The following is a 21747-nucleotide window of genomic DNA, read 5'->3' as shown; positions in this document are numbered from 1 at the left end:
CCATTATCTCTACAATATGCTTCTGCAATACGTTTCTCGTTTTCATTTGGCCATTTTATAATTTGTGATGATAAATTGCTCAAAAATAAGGTAAGACGTCTTATAACTCTATTGACTGAGCTAATTGTAATATTAAAGCGATCACCTACATCTCGAAAACTTGCAGTTTGATGCCCTACATACCATAAATAAGTTAACACCTGAAATTGAACAACGTACAGAACTTCATTTAGGTTACTTACAAAACCAAGTTAAATGGCTGTATTAATCAACTATATGACGTACAAACCTGATGTAAAGCAGACATATTTCCATACTGACCCATCTGTCTGTGATAATACGGACTGGTTTCATACCTTTCACTAATATTTTCAACAGTATTTCTTGATAATCTAAAATGTTGAAGGAACACTTCTTGGGAGTATTGATGTATTGTCTCTTCTGAAATAAATTTTAATTTTAACTCGTGTGGCACAAGGGATGTTAAGAAGATTCCATTTCTTGCCTAAATAATTTTTATTTCTTCATTTATCATAATTTCCTGTTCCAAGTCACTACCACTGGTTCCATCAGAGTCACAAATGTCCTCCATCTCCTTATCACTCCTTGTTTATAAAATGAACAGATAGCACAAATATAGATAATTTCGCTTCCACAAAATTAAAAACAAATATAAACAACAAATCAAGCCAACTAACACAGAACTTACCTACCTAGATATGGATAAATGTACGGCGCAAGTCAGTTCCCTTGATTCCTGCTTTCAGTCAAGTACCGAAATCATCGTTCTTGAACTGGTTCCACAACGATACCACAGCTTACTTACTATACAGCTGAAACACTCTCGGCGGCACCTTTGAAGTCGCAGCCTACGAGTAAGCGAGACAGAAGTATTGCTTTCTCTGTCGCACAGAGGGGAAAAGTCAGGGCCTGATTAAAACGATTATTTATTTAAGTAAAATTTTTAATTTCTGCCTGACAGGATCGGATTATGATTTTTTGAATCTTAATTTTAATATTACGATAAAACTAGGTTTGTATTTGGAGTTAATAAGGATTATTAAAAAATACATTACTCAAACTGATTTGGAAAATAATAAAATTTCGTTGTTATAGATTAAAAGATCTGGTGTGGGCCGACAAGGAGCGATTTATAAAATTATGGTCAGAATAATTACGATATTAGAGTTGTTATCTGTAACTTTACGAAAAGAATAGTGATTTATGAAAGTCGTTGATTGTGCAATAATGTTGTTCCTAAGGATTTAGCTTTAGCTATTCTTCTTGAATGCTAGGTCATTATTAAGGTCCTTTCTCAGCTAGCAAAATAATTAAGATTTTCGCGTCTGAATTTTAATGTTCGACAGAGTACTTACAATTTTGCATTTATTGCTTGTGACAGGCGCACAGTGATGCAGTCAATATAATCTCAGTTTTTTAGGGAGAAGGTCAAAATAATAATAAAATGAAGTTGTGTAGGTTAAGTTTTTAATAAGTTGTATTGCCCAATAATTGAAAACTAACAGGTGGAAAAGAAAGTAAATAAAAAATGCTTACCTATTAATAATACTAATGATTTATTAACAGTAATAAAGAATACAACATTCATTAATACATAAAAAAAAAACTCAATAGACAAAAAATAAAATCAAAAATTTAATTACAACTTACGACAACAAATTATAATATATTTTGTAGCAATAAAAGTACCTACAGATATGTTACAAATTTCTCCATATTATTAGTTTATTTTTGTTGATATTTCTAAAATTACCATTTATTGTTTTTAAAGTGTAATATATTCTAACTCGTAAATATAATCTTACTACAAATTCTTTGGGGAAATATTTACAGGGATGGTTAAAAGACAAATGGTTACTTATATCTAAAAGAGTATTGCAAATATTACTTTTAGTTGCGAATTTTTCAAAGTTTTCTTGAAATATTTGCTCTATTTTACAAATTAGTTCCAGAAACTCGTCATTAGGCATTTGCAAATTTCCGAAGGTGTCCTTATTCGCATTTTCATATGCCTTAAGAAAACAGTAAAAAGATGAATCATCTAGTTCATCATGGTCTTTACTATAAGTATTGCAAATATCACAAGAGTGGATTTTTAACGCTTTATTTAAAAGGTACCCACACACGTACCGTATAAAATTTTTTTGCAACATTTCATTATTTGAATAATGCATGCTATTTATTGCGTCTGTTTGTTCGGGTACTTTATCCGTTTCCTGAGATACAAAATCGTGTTTGCAGTCAGAAAGCCTTAAAAGCATCTGATCAGAATCTGCCTCACAGTTTTCTGTACCTGAATTAAGCAAGTTGACGCATTGCAACTTTCTAAATGTTCTGTGGAACTGTATTGCTGTTGGGTTAATGCAGTTCCCATTTTCACTTCTGATTTTACCGAAATGGTTCTCCAGACAGTCTTGGTTTAATCTTCGTGTAAGTATATAATCAAATCCTGCATTTTCCCGAAGATAGTAAAATAACTGAATAATACTGTTGATTGAAATTATAAGGCTTTTGATGAATTTAATTTTTTTGGTAATGCTCATATTATTTTTGTCTCGAATTTCAAGACTTTTAAAGAACGACAAACAATCCATTAGAAACTCTAATTGAAATGAGTTTGCTTTAAAAGCAGCATTATATTTTTTTGGGTTAAAGATTTGTGAGGAATTTAAAATATCAAATAGTTGATCTACTCTATTAACAAATTGAACAGTTTGAGTCGCTTCTGCGGGAAGGGAACCAAATCTAATATAAAAACTCATACCTACATGAACTGAGTAACTAAATACTTGGGTGGCAAGTTTTACCTTCATTTTTTGGAAATCGTGTATGAAAGTGACTAGTGAACATCCTCTCTTCAAAATGGATTTCACATATCGAGTAACTTCGATGTAAGTCGATTAGTTTTCCGAACAGGTCCTCGCGATTGGCTTTCATTGCCCATATTCTGGCTCTGTAAATAAATAAAAACATTTTTAAACAACACCTCTATTTAGGGTGTCCCAGATAAGAATGAACTCTACAGGGATCTCATAAACGATTAGAGCTAAAGAGATGTTCAAATTAGGAAAAGTTGCGCCTCACTGAACCCTGCCGGATGATGTTTTAAAATTTGGAAAATTCTCATTACTTCCGAAGATATTTGGGAAAAACCGAAAATTCCAATTTCATTATTATCTTTTTCTGATAATTTAAAACAATAAAACAAAATAAATTTCACGTTTCATAGCCACTTTTTAACCCAACGTTTTCTTCCTCCGCAGTCATCATCAAATATTCGGTTTTTCCCAAAATATTTTCGGAAGTATTCGAAATCATACTGCAGGGTTTAGTGGGGCCCAACTTTTTCCTAACTTAAACAACTTTGTAGCCCTAATGGTTTACGAGATCCCTGTAGAGTTCATTCTTGTCAGGGACAACCTGTATTCCTATTTGCTTCATTACAATTAATAGTCGTTGATATATATAAAAATAGTAATGTAGGAAAAACAAGGAAAAACACCATAGAAAAAATATCATACAAAAACCCCCCGAAAAAAAAACAAAAAAAAATACCCCATTAAAAGAACACTACGCTTTTGCATACTGTAAATTCCCCAGAAAAAATATACATACTGCATAATGTGTCTTCGCATAAGAAATGCATACCACTTTTTCTTGGATATAAGGGCATCTTTCGACCACTTGAACGTGGATCTATTTTAAGAAGAGGCAGGTACTTATTTCGAGAGCTGGGTGATATTTAAGGTTTTGGAAGTTGACGCTTTGACCAGCTTTGACGGTAATTTATCTTATATATTCCTAAACAATTTTACGACAGCACGGTATAATCAAAAGTTTACTGTTTATTTACTCAAATATGCAAAAAAATATGATGTAAGAACTTACCGATTCGCATCCTTAGGAAAACGATAGAATTTCTTCTTCGAGTTATAACCTTTAATATAACAGTTTTGCACTGCACAAACATGATGATGTCCTGATGGTTTTTTGTCACTCATTTTACTACAGTTAAAAATTAAAAAATAAAACACTATGTTCAAAAGAATCACAAACAAAATGCACAAAATTATACACCCGCCTATGACGGCTAAACGTATAATAAGTAATACTGATCTCCCGACTGCACGCCATAGACGTCTTTTCCCCTAAGAGGCGGGGCATAAAGCCTGCGCAAGGGGATCGACGCAAACCGTTCCCGCCAAGAGAGTGTTTTAGCTGTATAGTAAGTAAGCTGTGACGATACCACATCGGGTTGGAATAAAACAATTATCGTTTACTAAACGGTTCTCTCGTGCTTGGAACGCATTTTCGCTATTGCACATGCGCGTCACCGTTCCAAGAACGGTTTCTTGATATGTTGGAACAAACCTGTTATCTGACTGCTCACACATATTTATGAATGTATTTGAATGAAATATTCATTCTTATGCAGAGTGGATTAAATGGAATAATAGTAGAATGATTTTAGGCAATTTTTAATACAAAGTGGATCAAGTTCTTAAGGCTATAATATATTTTGGGATTTTGATAGTTGCAATTGCACGATTTAATATCTGAAATGGTAGAGTAGATTTGACAGTTATTTTTGGAAATTTGAACAATTTATACAGAGTGGATCCAGTTTTCATGTTATAATATATTTTCGATGGTTTGATATCTGAAATAATTCAATGGTAATTTTATCAATTATTCGAAATGTGAACATTTTATATGCAGGGTAGATCAAGTTTTGATATAAAATATTTAGTCAAATCTTGGATCCAAATTGAGGACCCACTCCCAAATCAAGGACTATATTCAAATCGAGGTCCAAAATCAAAGACCTGTACCCAAATCGAGGACCTGTGCCTAAAATTGATAGCGCATGTGAGATGTTAGTAGACGGATGACATCGATGGATGACAACATAGTGCATTTTGCCATTTTGCCATTTTTTTTTCTATAATGCTGAACACGGTAGACATTTTTTTTCGATTATTAAACTTCATCATCATCATCATTATTATTATTTCACATTCGTGATCGAATATTTGTTTTTGCCGGACGCTTCTTGCGGTTACTGATGATCAAAAGTCAACAATCCAAACGAAACTCAATTGAAGAGTCCCCGAGACGATGCCCTCCCAGATAGCCCTAATATGGAGCGCGAGGACCCCCGAGGTGATGTCCCAATACGGAACGCGAGGAATCCCCCAGACGATGCCTCAGGGAACCCCAATACGGAGAGCGAGGACCTCCGAGACGATGTCTCAGGTAGTCCTAATACGGAGCGCGAGGACCCATCTGCTTCGGAGCTGGCTAGTGCTGGAACAATTTGGAGTGCTCTGATTGGTGGAGAGAACAAAAAATGTCAAAATAAACCTCCATAAGAAATAACACGCGATTTTAAGACCTCATCCTCTCGCTATAACACACACACACACACACACACAAATAACTACAAGAAATATTATTCAACTGAATATCGTCGTACCAATTCTTTTCAATTACAGCTCTTCTTCTAATCGAGAATCCCGAAGATTGATGGCCGAGAACCCCCCGAGGTTCCCCGATGACATCAAAATTCCATCACTATCATCAGTTCGCTAATTATTTCGAAGGATTTGCTTTGAGACTTTTTAAAAAACTTTATTTGTACATTTAAGGCAAATGACTACAATTGAATAAGATGAATAAGAAAACAAGGTGTATAAATAAGTTCGCATATGACGCAATGCTGAGTAAGCAGGCTGGATCGGCTAACGACCTGGCCTGGAAACATGCATCTGTAATGTTATACCGGTGTACTATCAGTTCCTGATATAACTCCACCCTCCTCAAATTTCAACTTCCGGCTGGAACAAGACTGAAGGCGAATTTTCAAGTTCTTTTCCTTCAAATTTCACTTTCAATTCGGAGTTTGGTTTCTTCCGTGCATTTTGAATTTTCCTGAAGGTGTAGCAGGCCAAAATGAATAAAATAAAGCAGATAATTATCCATAGAATCCAGTCGGTTGATTGGTAGTAATCGATGTCTCCTATTGATAGTTGATTTGTCGCATCGATATGTCTCTGAAGTTGATGGATATCTTCCAGTGGTATATTTTCTATCCTTAAAGGTTTTCTTTCGAGTGTCTCAATCCTCAACACTTCATTGTTGATTTTTGGCAAGACAAATGGTTTTCCAAAATTCGAAATTTGGCGGTTTTCGAATTTGTATCGTTTGAATTCGAAACTGCAATTGGTTGGAATTCGTAGAAGCGTACTGCCTTTGACTGTGAAGAATTGGTCCTCTGGGCATTTTGATTTTATTTTTATTTCTTCTGAGGTGATGACGATAATATATTCCTCATTGATTTTATTGAATATTTGGGTGGGTAGTTCTATCGGCATCTGGGGGCACCTAGCATCCTTGTCGTGAATAAGAGCGGCAAGGCAGTCTTTTTCTGGGTGGAAACTCAGGTTTTCTTGATTGCAGAGATATATGTCCAAGATTTGTTTACAGAGTTGATCCATACATTGGAATGTTTCTTCTCCGAGAGCCAAGTAAGGTTTTTTTGGGATAATTATGGTATTTGTTTCAGTTGGGATAGGAAACAAATGGACGTATTGAAAGGTTTTGGGATAAACTATAGGAAATTCTATGGCAAAGATAATTTTATTTTTAAAAATAACAGTTTGTTTGAATAATTGAATACCATGAATGGACATCTAATTGAAGTATTTAGTCAGGACTATAGTGATTGTGAAGCTCACTAATGATTTCTTCCAAATTTTGACTTGTTAAAATATCAGGGTGAACTATATGTAATTTTGCAAAAGTGATTGCATTTTCGACGTTATCAAGAAAGGTGATAATTACATTTGCATTTAAAAATATTTGATCTAGCATACTTGAATACACAGTATATTTATAAAATTGATCAGTTATATTGATCAAAGCTGGTTTATAGATTTTAATGTATTTAGAAATATCTTTCTGATTTTTGATAATAGATTCAATATGTTTGGAAAATGTATCAATTATTTGTTTGGAAAGAGAAATTTGTGAATTAACTTCTTTTACAATTTTTTGTTGATTGCTTTTCAAAGTTTCGATTGCCTTATCATATCGCTCTCCATCGGATGCGTCTAAGTTACCAAAAAGCCATTTATGGATTGGTCCTCCAACATTTATTAATCCTCGTTTTTGTCTGATCGTGGGTGTATTTCGAATATTTTTGAGTTTATAAGAAATTTCGAAAACCACTGGTTTTAAATGTTCGTATTGATTTGCCAAACTCCTAAAGTACATCTGTGTATTACTTGATATCTCATTTAATTTATTATAGTTCTTTATTACATTTTTTTATTTCAAGTTCAAGGATACTTGAATCAATATCGTTGAGAAAAATATGTTTACATATGTTTACAATTTTTCAAAAACCAAGTTTAAATGGAAGGATTCCGGGGAAAGGACTTATTGTTTTTATTTCAATTTTTGGATTGGCCCTGACCATTGCTATTGTCGGGAGGTTCAGGATTCTCAGGTTCATTTTGAGCCTGTAACAAAGGTGGTTTTCTTAATTCTTTTATGTGAATTATGTCAACCTTTCCCTTTTTATTTTTTATTTCTACTTTGTTATATTCTAAGATTTTTGTAATGATAAATAGTCCTAAAAATTTATTTTTTTTTTATTTCTGTTTTTCGGATTTTTCTTGAAAACTTTTTGATTGAATTCAAATTCCCCGTTCGTGTTACCTTTAATGTTTGTTTTTTCTTGTATTTTTCTTTGCGAGATTAAATTTTTCCAAAACTTTTTCATAAATAGGGGTTAGTTTTTTATTGTGTTCTTGTACATATGTTGAAAAAAATTCTTTGGGGCTGAAAATTTATTCTGGGCTTCTTGAATTTGTATGACCAAATATTAATTCAAATGTAGTAAAACCAGTTGAACTGTGAATTGAAGTATTGTAACCTAGTAAGGCGTAATTAATGAGATCTGTCTCGTTTGGGTGTATTTCTTTCAAAATTCGTAGATGTTCGATTGAGGTGGAATGAAGTCTTTCTACAGGGCTGTTGGATTCATGGTGTCCAGGGGTGGTGAAATGTACTTTTATTTTGACAGTTTCGTTATTGAATTCTCGAGTACTATCGACAGTTATATTTTGAGGGGTGCCAAAAGAAGCAAAATACCTTACTAAAGCATTACAAATGTGAAAGGCTGATTTGCCGGCTATTGGTATCGCTTGAGCGAATTTGGAAAAAGACTCAATAATTGTCAAATATATTTGGGCGTCGAAAAAGAAAGCATGGATGTGAATTATTTGAAAAGGTTTTGAAGGAGTTTCTGTCAAAACTAAAGGTACATATGGATTTTGCCTAGAATATATAATATAATAATAATAATATGTTTATTTGTCAATTGTTCACATGCTAATTTACATCGATTATATTATATATAATATACAAATAAACACAAATAAACACCAACACAGAACATCGCGAAAGCAGAGCTTGTATGCGATGAAACTGCCAAAATTTTCGATCAAAAAATATACGTATTTTATGAAATAAACTAAAGCAACAAACAAAAAAGAAATACAGAAGAAATAATCTAGACAGTAAATACTTTGTTCTTCGACAAATATCACATGAATTAATGTAATTTGTAATAGTTTGTTTCATATTGATCCAATAATAATTTCTTTTTAGATATTGTAAAGTTTCTTCGATTCCATGATGATTTGTTTTTCCTTCGTGATGATTTTATTTTTCATCAAGAGGATTCGTTCGTCCTGACCTTTTATAGTGTTGACAAGTTTTGTACACCTGATTAATTTTAGAGTTTGTTTGCTAAAATTTTCAGAGTACACTTTTGTGAAATTTTTCATGAGTTGAGCGTTTTCAAAATATATGAAGTAATTAATATTCGGTTTCAAATAATCTTTCATGAAATTAAAAATCAAGAGTTCATTTTCTTCTGAAGGTAGTTTTACTGTTGAAATTTTATGAATACCATATGTTTCTTGTTGAAGAGATATTTTGTTTTGTTTATTTTTTAAAACGTAAATTTGATATATTTTATTATTGATTATATCATCTCGAATAGGAATTCCATCATTGGCTAGAAGAATGGGGAGTTTCGTCGGTTTGAGAGATAGGTAGTTGATCGATTTGATCAGTGAGTTCATTCGGGGGATTATATCTGAAATAATATTAATTTTTGATTGTTTTCCAGGATTATCATTAGATATATCTGGTTTTGGATTGTTTACTGGATTTTCTGCTAGTTCTCTAAGAAAGTCTAAAGTTTCTTTGTCAATGTCACCTGGATTGTTAGCAATGGAGTCGGTTTCGTGCATGTTAAGTTGAATACGTGAAAGTGCGTCCGCATTGGAGTTTAGAAGTCCTTTCTTATAAACAATTTTGTAGTTGTATTCTTCCAATTTCAAACGCCAACGGAATAGTTTGGAATTGGATTCTCAAATATTAAAAAGCCATGTTAGTGGGCGGTGGTCACATACTGTAACGGGTTAAATTCACAGTAAATGTTTTCTCCTTGAAACTTTGAGAAAATAATACCGTCATCGGAAATCACGCTTCAATTATCAATTCGACCATATCATCTCACCCAGTAAGTATTCGAAGAAACCAATTCTTAGTATAGAAAATCTTATTTTCCAGCTAACCTATAATACTTGAGGATATATGATACCCTGATTTGTTAAAAACATTTCCTAATTTATATTGAACATGGTTTCGAATGTTTTCTTTTGGACTAATTTACCTGGACTATGGTAATTAGTTGAAATGATGAATTTTCGATCTCGGATTGGCCAACGGGCTACTTAAGTGTCAGAGGGGCATGCGCGCTTATCACTAGACTTTTTCAAAATAGGCAAGAACGCAATTCCTTCTCCCGGTCGAGGTCAAAATTCCTTGGTCTCGAAGATCGTAGCTGGCAGCCATTGAAGGAATATCGCCCAAGTTTTGTTCTTGACAGATGATTATTTTCCTAGGGCTCGTGGAATAAAAAGTTTGTGATAACAACTCCGTTGGAGGATTATATTCCTGGGCCCGAGATTAGTGGAGAAATTATGCCGTATATTTAGAGATTAAACGACTTACCTAAGGAAGTTCAATTCTCAATTATACGAGATAGCCACGTCCGAAGAGATCACAAAGGTAGTTGTTCGCGTCAGCCCGATCCTGTGCGTAATGTTTAAAGTCGTGCAAAAACGTATCAGTACCACCCATTGTCTGCTATCCGGGGCCTGTTTTGATTCATTATAGTTTTTTCGTTACCCTTAGATAGGTACATACAGGGGTTAATATTAAATATCCGAGGAGGGTGGGTTGTGATCTCTTCGGACGTGGCTATCTCGTATAATTGAGAATTGAACTTCCTTAGGTAAGTCGTTTAATCTCTAATTATACTTCGATAGCCACGTCCTCGAGATCACAAAGGTAGATGTTTAAAGTGATTATGTAGCTATCTAAGGTTTAAGTTAGTGATATAAGGTACAAGTGTAGTTCAACAGTTTATTCAACACACTTGAACAAGAAATAATTAATAATTAATAATGACAATCAACTATGCTATGTAGTACACAGAATAAATAGTAAAGTGAATTGACCTCATTGAGGCTCTGTTTCAAAAATATATTTCGCAAAATTTCCACTTTGAATAGGCTTATTATAAAATTTACTAAATGTATTTGATTTGTTCGACCATCCAGCGGCTTTTCTTATGGTTTCTATGTTCACCCCTTTTTTAAAAGCATAAGAGGTAGAAGCATGTCGAGTGCTGTGGCCTGTAAACATTGATGAATCAACACCACTTTGATTGAGGCCACTTTTAATCCACCTACTGATGGTTTGGGTTGTTGCTGGATGGTGGGGTGTTTTAATTGTTATCAATAGTTGATCCGAATTGTTTCCAAGGTTATTTGTTGTTTTCATATAATAATCCATTACCGAAGCCACGCAAAGATGTGGCTTTTCAAAAAAATATGGCAATATGAGTATTGGTTGAACTTTGTTCGAGGCTGATGTTTTTAGGATATCAGTTATTCTTATTTCTATTCGATCATCGAATCTGGAAATATTTGAAAGTTTTATTTTTGATAATGTTTGTACGCGTTGTGCTGTAGCCAGAGCTAGCAGTACAACTAACTTTATTGTTAGGTTTTTTAAAGTTAACGATTCTAAAGGTGATAATGTACTTAAGTAGGCCAAAACTGGATTTGGATCCCAGGTTTCGTTGTACTTTGGAAATGTGGGTCGAGACCTAAAAATTCCTCTGAGAAATCGAGAAAGTACTTTCGCTTCAAAATTGAGTAGCGTACAGAGAGCTGACTTATGAGTGTTAAGGGAGGCGTATGAGGCTCCTGCATCGAATTCAGTTTGTAAGAATTGAATAATTTTATTTTCACAAGTATCAAAAACATCAACCCCTCTACAAAATTTCCACCATTTGGAATAAGTGGTGTTATACTGTTTCTGAGTAGCCGGACTGAGAGAAGCAAGAATCGTTCCTGTCGCTTTTTCTGGTACTCCTTTTAATAAATACGCTTGCCGGATAATTTGGCAACACCCAGGGTAAGTGTTTTCAATAGTGGGTGGGGTGTCCTGGAAGGAGAGAGGAGTAAATGTTTGGCAGGTTCGATTACCATTAAATTTGAAATTTTGAGCTTCTCGATTAATGGGAACCAAGGCTGTGTTTTCCACATAGGAAAGACCAAAATGCCTTCGGCTTCATCGGAAATAATCTTGTTGAGTGTTCTAGTTAGGATAGAGAAAGGTGGAAAGGCATAAAATTGATAATTCTTCCAGTTTAAAGTGAAAGCATCTGTATATTCTGATTCGGGATCTTGGTGCCAGGAAACAAATTTTTCACAATTTTTATTCAGGTAAGAAGCAAATAGGTCAATGTTGGGAGTACCGAATCGTTCCAAAATTTTTTGTGTAATTCCTTGATCTAAACTATACTCTGTTTCTATTTTTTCCCTTGATTCTCTATCTGCTAACCTGTTTTCTTTGGAGTTGATGTATGAAGCAAATATCATTATATTTCTGTTCTCACACCAGTTCCAAATTTTTTGTGTTATTTCGTTCAGGTGCGGAAACAGTATTCCACCCATACGGTTTATATATGCCAAAGCCGTTGTGTTATCTATTCTCAGTAACACGTGGTAATCGGTACCAATTTTAGTAAACGACTTGAGCCCATTGTATGCGGCTAATAGTTCTAAGTAATTGATGTGATAATTTCTCTCGATATCGGTCCAAGCCCCTCGAGCGGTTCTGTCATCACAGACAGCACCCCACCCTGTACTAGAGGCATCCGTGAAGATCGTCATGTCGTAATTTTTCTGACCTAGATCATTTCCACAATTACTGGGGATAGATAACCACCATTTCAATTCTTTTTTGCTTGAACTTGATATGTTCATTTCCTCGTCGAAATTTCCATTTGTTATTTTCGATGCTTGAAATTTGTTTCTTTCTAATATTTTGGTTTGTCTCCAGCCATATTTTATTGCTGGACAGATTGAAATGAGGGTGCCAATTAACTTGGCAAAAAAACGAATGGAAGAAAAATGTTTACTTAAGCATAGTTTTATCATATTTAAACACCTTTCCACTTTTTCTTCGGGTAACCTGATTGACATTCTAATACTACTGAAAATAAACCCAAGAAATTGTATTTCTTGTACTGGTATGAGAATACTTTTTTCGTTATTAATGATGAACCCTAATGAAGTGAAAATCGTAACAGCAAGTTGTGTATGTTTTAAGCATTCATTGTATGTTTTTCCTATTAGAAGTAGATCATCAAGATAAACTAAAGAAACACATCCTTGAGATCTTAAATGTGCGACCACTGGCTTCAAAAGTTTGGTGAATACATAAAGAGCAGGGCTTAAACCGAATGGGAAACAACAAAATTCATATAGATGGATATCGTATTCAAATTCAAGATATTTTCTATGTTCTTTTGCTATAGCAATTAAAAAGTAGGCATTTTTCAAGTCTAGCTTCGACATAAAGCAGTTTTGTGATATTAAATTTTTAACAGTTCGATAGTCTTCCATTTTGAAATGGGGAACTGTCAAAAAAGTATTGAGTTCTTTTAAGTTTAAAATAAATCTGTTGTCTCCGTTTGGTTTTCTCCGTAAAAAATAGGAAGAAATAAACTCTTCCCGACAGTGTTTTGATTCAACAATAGCCCCCATTTTTAGCAGCTCGTCAATAGTCTCAGATAGCTCTGGGCAACGACCAGCAGAAAAACATTTTGTTTGCTTTGGTTTCTGCTTGAATGAAAGTTTGTATCCTTGCACCCAACTAAGAATTAATTTGTCGGTGGTTATATGTTGCCAGTTGTCGAAAAACATGGTGATTCTGCCAGCGCATTTTACCTTTACTTGTTCCTGGGGTTCCTGGACCTGTGTGAAAATCGCCTCTCCGGACGTTTGTTCCATTTCTCCCACTCTCTCTTGCTGCTCCCCTCCCCCTTTCTCTGCGGTTCCTTGGAGGAGGGGCATTTTCAGTTTAAATGGTTGATCTTCGATTTTGATGCAGATGTTGGCGGTTTCTGAATCCAGTCTCTTGTATTACATTCTAGGGCTTTTGCTGCTTTACAGTATTCACTCAGGTCCGATCCGAAAAGAAAGTCATCAATTATTTGACTTTCGATAACTTTCTGGATTCGGGGACTCAGTCGGTTCTTGAGTTGATGTCGCCGGTGGGTTGAGATGGTGTGATGAGTGTCTGTAATCAACTTTGCAGCATCGACCAAGGATGATACGAGATTATTATCATAACTTTTCAGGTTCACTAATACCAGTGATAGAGAACATCCTAGTGCTGACAGGCCTCTGCCCAGCATTTCTTGAGTGTTCTGAAGAAACGTTTCTTTTTTCAGTTCTGCTGGAGCAAGTCAACTCTGAAACTCGGGATTGAGTTTTGGAGCTTTCAATGAACCACAGTTTCCGGGAATGTTCCATTTTTTCCACAGCTCCTGACGGGTTTCTTTATCAAGGCCAAGTGTTAGATATTGTTGCCATCGGGAGGCTAAGTCCTCTGCTATATTTGGTCCGACATCATTTTTTGATGTAGGGTTGACTCCCAAAACCTCTGTCAATTGAGACACTTCCGGTATATCATTCATGTCGGAGTCCGACCCTGATTCCGAACACGATTGAATATCGCTTGAGGACGAACTGCCTGCGGACAAAAAAGTGTGTAGGTACCTACCTGTTTTTATGAAGTAAGTGTGTTTCATCGAATACACAAATTCAGTCATTTTCGGAATGAAAACGAACATATTCAACCAGTTTCAGTCAATTATGGAATGGATGAGGAATATTCAATCATTTTCGGAATGAAAATGAAATTTTTCAGTCATTTTCGGAGTGAAAATGGAAGTTATCAATCATTTTCGGAGTGAAAATGAAATTTTCCAATCATTTTCGGAGTGAAAATGAATTTTTATCATCATTTTCGGAGTGAAAATGAAATCAGTTGGTCATTTTCGGAATGAAAATGAAACTTTGTTGCCAAAATCGGAATGAAATTGGCATGTTTTTCGAAATAAAATTCGTCCTCTGAAAATTTGAGAATTATTACTCACTGCTAGATAAATCTTGAAGTTTTCTTTCCATTTTCTTTATCTTCTTCTTCAGGGAATATAAGGCTTCTAATTTTCGTTTTCCCATTTTGCACTTGACACGATTTTTAAACATACACACACTTCAAGCGTAAGAACTATAATGAATCAAAACAGGCCCCGGATAGCAGACAATGGGTGGTACTGATACGTTTTTGCACGACTTTAAACATTACGCACAGGATCGGGCTGACGCGAACAACTACCTTTGTGATCTCGAGGACGTGGCTATCGAAGTATAATGAACTTATGATATCGTTGGTTGTGGCATTCCACTCTCTTATTGAGGATTAGAAAATTTTCATGTGAGTCGGCATTTCTTTTATTTCATTATGTTCACTTATTCACCAGGAAATGGGATTTCATATAATTTATTTCTTGTAGAGTTTGGAATTCATTCTTGAAATTCCATCGAATTTTTTGCTGGAACGATTCCAAATTAGAGAAAAAGTAGTTGTTCAGTGTTTTTTTGGGAGATCGAAGGAAAGCAAAAAGGGAAAATTTGTGTCAAACCTACGATTCCTGTCGCCAACCGTGTTGCAGAGGAGAAAAGAAACCCGTATATATATATATATATATATATATATATATATATATATATATATATACGGATTTATCGAAAACTACTGATTGAAAGAAAAAACGCCGAGACACGTCAGAAGATACATCAAAGGGGACAACTTTTTAACCAATAACTACTTCACCCCCTTTCACCCTCTGCACCCCAGGATCATTTCCTTGAAAATTTTAAATGACAATGGGTATCGAGTGATAGCTTGTTTGAAAAGTCTTCCGAAGTCCTTCATTATGACGTTTAATTTTTTCAAATCGGTCGATTCGTTTTCCAGAAAATTAGAAAAATATTATTGATCCTAATTTGGGAATTTTCGAAACAATACATACAAAAATATTACATTTTATTTCAATAATTGTTCAAAATGTTGCCCGTTGGTGGCCAAACAATGATATAGGCGATGTTCAAATTCCTGACGGACATTTTCAAATACATGTTGTTGGATATCATGGCAGCTGTCGATAATGCGTTGACGAAGTTCATTCAAATTTGCAGGTTGGGGAGTGAACACAATGGACTTCAAAGTCCATTGTGTCTGTGTCAAAGTCTAATGGCGTCAAATCCGGGGACCTAGCAGGCCATTCTATAGGCCCTCTTCGCCCTATCCATTTATCGGGAAACTCGTTGTCTAGCCATTGTCGAACCGGAAGAACATAGTGAGGAGGAGCACCGTCTTGCTGGAAATATATCTGAGCCTCATCAAGTGTAGGGTTTCCATCCTCTTCGATTTGGTTTTCAATGGTTTCAGTGATAAGCGGATTGATAGTAGTTTCCAACATATCCAAATAAATGTCTCCATTTAAATTTCTATCAATGAACAATGGCCCAAGCACTTTGTTTCCTAAAATGCCTGCCCATACATTAATTTTTTGAGGGTACTGGGTGTGCCCTTCCACAAAAGCATGCGGATTTTCATTGCTCCAATACCTACAGTTATGCTTATTAACAAATCCATTTAGATAAAATGTGCATTCATCAGTGAAGCAGACATTCTTCACACGAATGGTATTATCATTAATCGCTGCAGTCATTATTTCACAAAACTCCACTCGCCTATCAAAATCATCTTCGGTTAACTCTTGCAATATTTTCATTTTGAATGGATGAAATTTATGGAGTTTAGTAACTGTGTGTACAGAGCCTAATGAAATATGAGTCGCAGCAGCAATTTTGCGTAACGAAGTATTAGGATTTATTCCAAAATGACCTAAAACTTCAATTTGAGCGGCTTCATCCAAAACTCTTCTATTATCACGTTTTTTATTTGCAACCGATCCAGTTTGAGTAAATTTAGTAACTAGGTCCAAAACATACCTATGCGAAGTTAACTTATCCGGATGTCTGGCATTAAACGTGACGGCAGTTTGCCGAGCACATTGATTTTGGGCACCATAAATCAGAATAATTTCCACTCTTTCGGCTAGTGTGTAAACCATTTTCGAAATAGATTCTGAATCAATGATTTACTTTTCACGATCTGAAAACTGTGACAGAGGTAACTGACAGGAAATTCAATTCCTTCTTTCACCTAGCAACTGAGAATAACTACACATGTAAACAATAAAAACAGTTCGCCTAGGATATCTGTGTTGATGAAAAAATCGCGGAAAAAATTGGGATTGGTATTTGGTTATTGCCACGTCTAATCATTCGAACTGCTGTTTATGTTGGTAGTTTTCGTTTTGAATTATAAACGAATTGTGGATTTGGCAAACCTTAAATGTAATTGAAATGAAAAGTGATATTTTCGTGTGTTTTTGTTTTCTATCGGAACAAATAAAAATTATGCAGATTTTTCTAATTTTCTGGAAAACGAATCGACCGATTTGAAAAAAATAAACGTCAAAATGAAGGACTTCGGAAGACTTTTCAAACAGCTATCACTCGATACCCCTTGTCATTTAAAATTTTCAAGGAAATGATCCTGGGGTGCAGAGGGTGAAAGGGGGTGAAGTAGTTATTGGTTAAAAAGTTGTCTCCTTTGATGTATCTTCTGACGTGTCTCGGCGTTTTTTCTTTCAATCAGTAGTTTTCGATAAATCCGTGGTGGGAAGTTTTCAAATGAACACCCTGTATATATATATATATATATATATATATATATATATATATATATATATATATATGTGTGTGTGTGTGTGTGTGTGTGTGTGTGTGTGTGTGTGGAGACACTAGAAAAGTCCGTCATGAGATTTGATTTTTCAGAAACAAAATATAGCAAATGTCACGTAATGTTTTTGTGGCGTATTTTTATATTTCTTTTTACTTCCAGTCGAAATACTGAATTTCGACTCGAAAGAAATTAATTCAAACGAGTTGGCTCTATAATTTCTTGGATCTCTGGAATGTTCTCATGGATAATTTTTTTATTGTAATATTGTAGATAGTTTTTTAATTCTTCTAATTAGGAAGAAAACTGAACGTGATACTGAAAATCAAAGAGAATGATATAGGTGGTTCCTTTTTCAAATAATTTATCAAGTATTGGTGCCACGTTCTGAGAGGAAAAAAAATTAAAACAGTCATGTAAATACAGGGTAAATTAGCTTTAAAAAACGTTTAGAAAGGATAGAAACTTTTCTTATTTTTTTCAATTGTGCTAATCGTCTCATAGTTTTTTGTCCTTGTATAATAGGATGGTACATACGGGTTGTCCCACCTTAAATTAAACTGTTGATGATTTTGTTGTACATATTTTACAATGAAGATAGCTGAAGTTAGTTCATCCGTGTGCTACCTATAGCTATCCATACGGGGATTAAATAGTAAAGAATATCGGAATATCGTCCAAGTTTTGTTCTTGACAGATGATCATTTTCCTAGGGTTTTTTTTGTACGGAACTTCAATATCTTGAGTTTTTGACGTTTTGGTAATCGAAGATCAATCCATATAGGAAGTTATCGAAGAGTTACTCTCACCTTCATACGGAACGGTTCATGGTCATCAGCACGAAAGGAAAGAAGCTACTCGGAGATTTCGATATCATCATTAGTCCACTTACAATTCAAGAACATTTTGCTCATCTACAACCACCGTGGGAATTCACGCAAGTTATTGCTTCTTCCTGATGATTTATTTTAGTGCTTTCGTTTTTTTTTATTGTAAGGCGGAAATTTAATGTTTTTTTTAATGATTTTTGAATTGCGCATACGCTTGAGCTCTCGCGGCGCATTATAACTTGTCGACATTTGAATTTCTGCATCAAATTCGGGTTGGTGTGTTATTTTGAAGAGGTTGTGATACATGCCTTTTTTTGCTGAATCCATATTCAGTTACCGATCGTTTCTTACCTTGGTACCTACTGTTTGGTGCTTATACAGTACGATGCAAATGTATGAAATAAATTCGATATTTACAAAATGAGCGTCTTTCGGAAGAAATCCAAAAACAGGTCAACTTTAATTTTTGACGGCCCATCTCATGATATTCATATGAAAGACGTTTCGTCACCGGTGTTGGCGTGATGACGTAATCGACAATTTTTTTAAATGCAAACAGGGGTCATGTGGCACCTCATTCAAAAGGTTTACTAATCATCTATTCAACGGTATAACCATGGCAATATTCATTTATACAAGATGAACCAAAACATGTTATTTATTGAAGTACAATAAAATTATAATAAATGTTCAAATTGATGACCTTCAGCTATGATGCAATGTGAAATCCGGGCACTGAATTCATTTCTAACGTTTCCGAGAACTTCGGGGGTTATTTGTGCAATCTCCGCTCTGATGCGATCCTTCAACTCTTCTAAATCATTTGGTCGATTTTGGTAAACTTTACTCTTCAAGTATCCCCATAAAAAAAAGTCTAACGGGGTCAAATCCGGAGACCTTGGTGGCCATTCGATCGGCCCTCTTCTTCCTATCCACTTTCCTCGGAAAACAGTATCCATGTAGGTTCGTACATCAACGGCGTAGTGTGGGGGCGCCCCATCCTGCTGGAACCACAAATCATTTTTATTTGGAAATAGCTGATTCAGTTGTGGCATCAGATAATCTTGAAGAAAGTGTAGATACCGAGCACCAGTTACGCTTTCCTCAAAAAAGTATGGTCCTATTATCTGGTTGTTCAAAATTCCGGCCCAAACATTCACTTTTTGTGGATATTGTGTGCTATGCTCCTCCATCCAATGTGGATTTTCTCTTGCCCAGTATCGATAAGTCTGACGGTTTACGTGACCGTTGAGCATAAAAGTAGCTTCATCTGAAAATATTATATTTTGTATGAAACTTTGTATGATTTCGCAAAATCCGACTCTTCTGTCAAAGTCATCTTCTAACAGTTCTTGGACCAGCTGAACTTTATACGGATGCCACTTTTCTTTTTTCAACACTCTAACAACAATCGATTGGTGTAAATTATTATCCAGTGCGACTTGCCTCGTGCTGGTATGGGGGTTTTCTTGGAACGCAAGTACCACATCAAGTTTTTGGACTTCTGAAATTGATTTTCTACCACTTTTAGGGAGATCTTTAACATGGCCCGTTTCTCGAAACTTTTTCTCAATTTTACTTATTGTTGATTAAGAAACGGGTTCTCGGTTGGGGTATTTCGCATTGAATAAATCACGAACTTCTGCCTGAGTCCTTACTTTATTTCCACAGCCAATCATAATTAAAATTTCGATTCTTTGGGTTTCTGTTACTTTCATTGCCAGATTATAAGTGATTTAAATATTTTTCTAGAAATAATGTCAACCGCTTCAATGATACTTCACTTCAATGACATTGACTAATCTCAAGTAGAGTGTAGGACTTTTATCACCATTTCTTTTTTCTTATCAACAAAAACAATAGAAGACAGTACGACACTTTATTCTCAGTGGCGGTGCATAGCATTATTTGGTTCAACGAATTACTATTATTTGTAATTCCAGTCTTCTGAATACATAATTTCGGTTGACCCTGTATTAATACATATTGAAACCATTATACCGTTGAATAGACGACTAGTAGACCTTTTGAATGGGGTGCCACATGAACCCTGTTTGCATTTAAAAAAATTGTCGAATACGTCATCACGCCAACACTGGTGACGAAACGTCTTTCATATGAATATCATGAGATGGGCCGTCAAAAATTAAAGTTGACCTGTTTTTGGATTTCTTCCGAAAGACGCTCCTTTTGTGAATATCGAATTTATTCCATACATTTGCATCGTACTATATGTATATATCGCTCACCGAATACAGTAGTGGCACAACTCAAAAAGTGTAGTTTGTGGGAAATGAAGAAAATAAATTAGGTGAAACATATTTCATCTATTATCTAAGACTACGATATATATTTGTTTATTTTCATTCGGTGTTGTATTGAACCCACTACTAACTAGTTATTTTAATATCAGAGTCTCCAATAAAAATTTGTCTTCTTATGAATTTGAAAGAAAGTTCTTTATTGCTCAAACAATTTTCAATAAATAGTGGCACAACTCAAAAATTATCGGCCTTTTGGATGTAAAAATAATAATATTCGTATTGTGTAGTCATTGAAATAATAGCCTGTAAATACTTCACTTTGAATTTTTCTATTGTTAGTATTGAAAAAATCAAATAATAAGTAGGCAAATCATTGCCATCACCAATGGAAGTTTATAGAAGAAATACTACCAACTGATATACATTTATTGCGTACCTATAACAAACTAAAAATACATTTTTACAACGTTTAATATTGAGTGCACTCATTCATAATTTAAACCATTAAAAAACTGTCTATGACAAGTAGGTATTGTTCCAGCATGTACCATAGATTGTAGATCGTCAATTTTTTTTTTTTATATTTTGAGGTTCTTGATAGGCCTTCTGCAACTTCACAGTCTGTACTGGCTTCAATGATTTTCTTGTTTTTTTTTCGTTAATGTTAACAGAGTTGAAATGTGCTTGCTTGTATGATGTCTTAAACAGAAATTCGTGCGGATTTGTTTTCTCAACTTTAATGACACAGATATCATTAAAGTTGAATTTCTTACCATCCTTGTCAATATTAAAATTGACAGAAGTTTTATCAGTTAATTTTTTGATGTCAAGGAAGAAATCATGGGCTAATTCATGAACTTTAATAGGTTTTCCAATTTTTTTTGCAGTTTTAATGATAGCAGCAAATTGTGTTGGTACATAAATAGGTCCCGCTCTCAAAGCCAATTTGATGTTTTTCTCAATTAAAGAGTGACAACAATCACCCTCATTTTGTGTGTGTCCCACAACTAAAAACTTGTGACAAATAGATTTGATTTTAAAGTGGGTAACTGCGTAAAGATATGCAATTATAATGTATTTGTTTTTCCCCTGTCAACCACAATTGTCGGAGTAGAAAGTTATTTCAAGATTTTCATCGTCAGTAGAAGCAGCTGCTTCTTCTAGATATTTGAGTAAACAGGAACCTATTTCAGTTGCTCCCTTCTTACCCTCTCCCTCGTGCCAAAGATAACTATGAACTTCGTCCAATCCTTTTATCTGAAGGCTGCATACAGTGAAGTTATAAGTAGATAATTTACTTTTATAGTAGAATG

General features: G+C 34.7%; 1 protein-coding gene across 2 annotated transcripts; it reads right to left on the bottom strand.

The window, feature by feature from the left end:
* Positions 1–10090: 10090 nt before the first annotated feature.
* LOC141483365 (uncharacterized) lies at positions 10091–14836 on the bottom strand. 2 transcript variants are annotated; one of them, XR_012466045.1, is made up of 3 exons: positions 14621–14834; positions 13407–14214; positions 10091–10259 (listed from the first exon to the last, which is right to left on the bottom strand). XR_012466045.1 is itself a non-coding variant. In XM_074177941.1 (3 exons), exons 2-3 carry the CDS (start codon positions 13530–13532, stop codon positions 10624–10626), a joined length of 1119 nt encoding a protein of 372 aa, XP_074034042.1. In that variant the 5' UTR covers positions 13533–14214; positions 14621–14836; the 3' UTR covers positions 10302–10623. The 2 variants fall into 2 exon arrangements, 1 of the variants encoding a protein (XP_074034042.1); XM_074177941.1 differs by lacking the exon at positions 10091–10259 and adding an exon at positions 10302–11616 and having other exon boundaries at positions 14621–14836.
* Between the last annotated feature and the right edge of the window lie 6911 nt (positions 14837–21747).

This window comes from Leptinotarsa decemlineata, unplaced genomic scaffold (assembly GCF_025532065.1).
Source record: "Leptinotarsa decemlineata unplaced genomic scaffold, Ldec_3_MD MMD2_P_RNA_scaffold_14, whole genome shotgun sequence".
Taxonomy (NCBI): domain Eukaryota; kingdom Metazoa; phylum Arthropoda; class Insecta; order Coleoptera; family Chrysomelidae; genus Leptinotarsa; species Leptinotarsa decemlineata.
Note: the sequence above shows the minus strand (reverse complement) of the source record. Positions and strands in the feature narration are given on the sequence as shown.

Excerpts from the sequence above, each read along its gene's own strand:
- LOC141483365 (XM_074177941.1), bottom strand. The coding sequence starts at position 13,532 with ATGCCCCTCCTCCAAGGAACCGCAGAGAAAGGGGGAGGGGAGCAGCAA. Across the intron at positions 11,617-13,406 it reads AACCCCAGGAACAAGTAAAG|GACACCCCACCCACTATTGA; the intron begins GTAAAATGCGCT and ends CTCTCCTTCCAG.